At 45.0% G+C, this 3668-nt stretch overlaps 1 protein-coding gene across 1 annotated transcript; it reads left to right on the top strand.

Annotated features, from left to right (window-relative positions):
- The first annotated feature begins 905 nt into the window (after positions 1–905).
- Positions 906–1265, top strand: LOC137732895 (uncharacterized). The gene has a single exon (XM_068472148.1). It carries the CDS (start codon positions 906–908, stop codon positions 1263–1265), a length of 360 nt encoding a protein of 119 aa, XP_068328249.1.
- The last annotated feature ends 2403 nt before the right edge of the window (positions 1266–3668 follow it).

Below are 3668 nucleotides of genomic sequence, written 5' to 3'. Positions count from 1 at the left end.
TCATCTCAGTACTTCCAGTCGATGCTGAAGAATGGAGACAACCGCTCATCTCAGTACTTCCAGATGATCTTAGACACTGTTCCGAAATACGTCGACGAGCACCCCGCTTCCTTTACTACAAAGGAACACTCTACCGGCGCTCTTTTGAAGGAGTGCTCCTGAGATGCCTAGGTGAGGAAGAAGCCAATCAGGCCATGGAAGAAGCCCATTCAGGTGTGTGTGGGGCACATCAGTCTGGACCAAAGCTACATTTCCAGCTCAAAAGAATGGGTTACTACTGGCCGAGCATGGTGAAGGACTGCCTGGAACATGCCAAAAGGTGCCAAGCCTGCCAATTCCACGCCAACTTCATACATCAACCGCCTGAACCATTACACCCTACAGTTGCTTCATGGCTGTTCGACGCATGGGGATTGGATGTTGTAGGACCAATTATGCCAAAGTCATCTGTAGGAGAAGCTTACATCCTAGCTGCAACAGATTACTTCTTCAAGTGGGCTGAAACCATACCTTTAAGGGAAGTCAAAAAAGAAATTGTCGCTCGTTTCATCAAGGAGCATATCATCCACCGATATGGTGTGCCTCGCTACATTATCACTGACAACGGAAAACAGTTCTCCAACCGACTCGTGGACGAGCTTTGCGACAAATACAAGTTCAAGCAGCACAAGTCTTCTATGTACCATGCTCCGGCCAACGGCCTCGCGGAAACATTCAACAAGACGTTGTGCAACCTCCTGAAAAAGGTAATCGGCCGAACAAAGAGAGACTGGCATGAAAGAATAAGTGAAGCACTTTGGGCATATATGACTACACATAGGACTCCCACCCAAGCTACGCCTTATTCTCTCGTATATGGCGTGGAAGCTGTTCTACCGCTCGAAAGTCAAATCCCCTCACTAAGGATGGTTATACAAGAAGACTTGACTGATGAAGAAAATGCAAAGTTGCGCCTTCAAGAGTTGGAAGCGCTGGATGAAAGAAGGCTCGAAGCTCAACAACACTTGGAATGCTACCAAGCACGGTTATCCAAGGCATTCAACAAGAAAGTCTGCCCAAGGTTTTTCCAAGCCGGAGATCTCGTGCTGGCATTGCGTAGGCCTAACATCACAAATCACAAGACAAAAAGCAAGTTCACATCAAAGTGGGATGGACCCTATGTAATACAAGAGGTCTACACCAACGGGGCCTACTTAATTATGGCAGAAGACGGCTTGAAGATCGGCCCTATCAATGGCAGATTTTTGAAGCGCTACTACCCTTAAAGCAAACGCGCCACGCTCCTGGCCCGCAAGAGCATAAATTGTGTACGGCAAAATCATCACCAAAATCACCATTGAAATCCAACAAAAAAAAAAAAAAAAAAAAAAAAAACCATCACTCATTTGAACTACGTCATGACTTGATCCCTCCTCAACTAAGGGTGCGTAGGCAACTTGAAACTTCAAAACTTCAAGTACAATCACATCATCAACAAAAACACAAACACTTTGGAGAATAAAAAGCAAATTCGAGAATGCAAACACTTTATTTCTTTGAAGGAAAAAGTTCGATTACAAAATAGAAGGCAAAAGATACTACTCGAAAACTATGTCCCTAAAACTGCGGAGGCGATCTTCAAGCAAGCCTTCCAAAGTCTTCAAAGTCTCTACCTCAGTGAGAGACAAGATGGGCAACTCCATAGCCATGTATTTCTCTTGTTCTAGGCGTGAAATCTCCTTTTGGCATTGAAAAAGTGTAGCTCCCCGCTCCCCGAGAACACTTTCAAGTCGTGATGCTTCGATGCCCAACTATTCTTGCTCTCGTATCAACGCATCTAGATGTACTTGGACGGAAGCTAAAGAAGTTTCTGTGGCTTGATAATCTCCCGAAGCAGCTTGCTGAGAAGACCGGACTTGGGTTAGTGACAAGTCTATTGCTGCAAGCTGGTGAGCTCTAACATCTGGACTCGACTTCTTCGAGAAAATAACACGTAAGGAAGAATACTCAGTTGAAGCGGCCATAAGTTCAGCGATCTTGATCTTCAAGGATGAAGAATCAACGTTAAGATTGGCAATTGCAGAAATAAGCTTCGATAAATCCTCTTTAAGCAACACAAGGTCCTCCAGCGGGCATTTTGAAATCCTCTCCTCAATATGGCTCTTGATATCCATTGCCGCACGAAGATTGATGCGATGAATAAGCTGCTCAGTACCACTAAGGTTTGGCCCTCTTAAAGAGATCTCAGAGCTAGCTGGTAAAGGTATAAAACGCATGACGGGATCTTGCATACCTCCACCTACACACGGCAAACTTGGGAAACTTGACGGATTTGGGACAAGCTCTGTACCAGGTGGATCCCCTATCTCCCCGCCTGTAGGTAGGTCGCCTCCAAATAGCATCTTCATATAAGAGTAAATACCTGTGGTCGCCAAGTCAAAAGAACAAGAAATCCCAACCTAAAGAGAACAAAGAAAGCTGTTAGAAACAAAAGCTAGAACAATGAAAGCAGAAGAAGTCATAAGAGAGAAGAAAATGCATACATCTTTCTCAAACGACACACTACCATCGAGTTGAGGGAGCCTAAACACTTCTTTCTTCTTATGATGAAAATTGACATCGTTATCGACCTGAGCGCCTTCAAGTCGTCGCTTGTTTAAAACTTGTTGACGCTGTCGCAAAACAAGTCCATCTTCATGCGAATCAACTTCATCACCGGCCTCTTAAGATACATCCAAATGTTGAGAAGACAAGCGTCGGCATTGAGGGACTAAAACCACTGGTTTATCTTGCAAAGTAGCAGCACTCGCGCAATCAAAAAATATCAGTTGTGTAGGAACCACAGAACACCCCCCGTTCGATACATTAAGGCGTGAATGAGAAGAATTGGTACCACTTGCCATCCCCAAATTCTCATAATGTACCTTTGACCACCAACTTACGTAAGCACGGGTCACTGGACTACTCTTGAACTCGTCTTTGGCCGGCAGGGTGATAGAAGCATTTGTACATGCACGGGTACAAGACTCCCAATGCATATACACGGCTTGCAAGGAATCTAATTGGTTTTTTTCCTTCAGCTTGTCCTGGCACATTTTGGACAAAACCAAATTGCCTACTGAAACGGTGGGGACTATACGGCTGAACAATGCATCGATCTTCTTGCCGCAAATAAACATACCCCGAGCGAAGACTTATAAGGTAAGATAAGTCCGAGAAGCGAAGATGCGAATCATCCATGATGCCTCGCCGCACCGAGCTAACTCTCGCCAGATGGTCCATCTTTAAGCCTTCGCAGCTTCTAAACAGTGCTTGCACCTGGGAATCATTGAGGCTCTTCGAAGAAAGCACGCCAGAATACTTCGTCATGAAAGGCCCTGACTTGTCTAGAGTTGAAGAAAAAAAAATGAGTGCTGAAGTACTCACCCAACCGACCATACACATAGTGGTAAGGAAGAACCGCAACATGATCTTTAGTGTTCGCCGAGTTCGAAACAACACTCAAGCCGTTATAAATGTTGGCCAAGACCAGGATAGCAAGACTGAAAGATTCACCTGCAGCCATCTTGCTAGCAACTTTGAAAACCCCAGGGCGAACAAAGTTGACGTCGCCGGTTGGAAAAACAAACTTACAAAGCCAACAAGCTAAGAAAGCAGCTAGGTAAGATTCTTCCACATGCTCTGATGCT

This window comes from Pyrus communis, chromosome 4, assembly GCF_963583255.1.
Source record: "Pyrus communis chromosome 4, drPyrComm1.1, whole genome shotgun sequence".
NCBI lineage: Eukaryota > Viridiplantae > Streptophyta > Magnoliopsida > Rosales > Rosaceae > Pyrus > Pyrus communis.
The sequence above is the reverse complement of the archived record's forward strand: the minus strand, read 5'-3'. Positions and strand labels throughout refer to the sequence as shown.

Bases quoted from the DNA above. Each gene is read 5' to 3' on its own strand.
- LOC137732895 (XM_068472148.1), top strand. From the start codon at position 906: ATGGTTATACAAGAAGACTTGACTGATGAAGAAAATGCAAAGTTGCGC.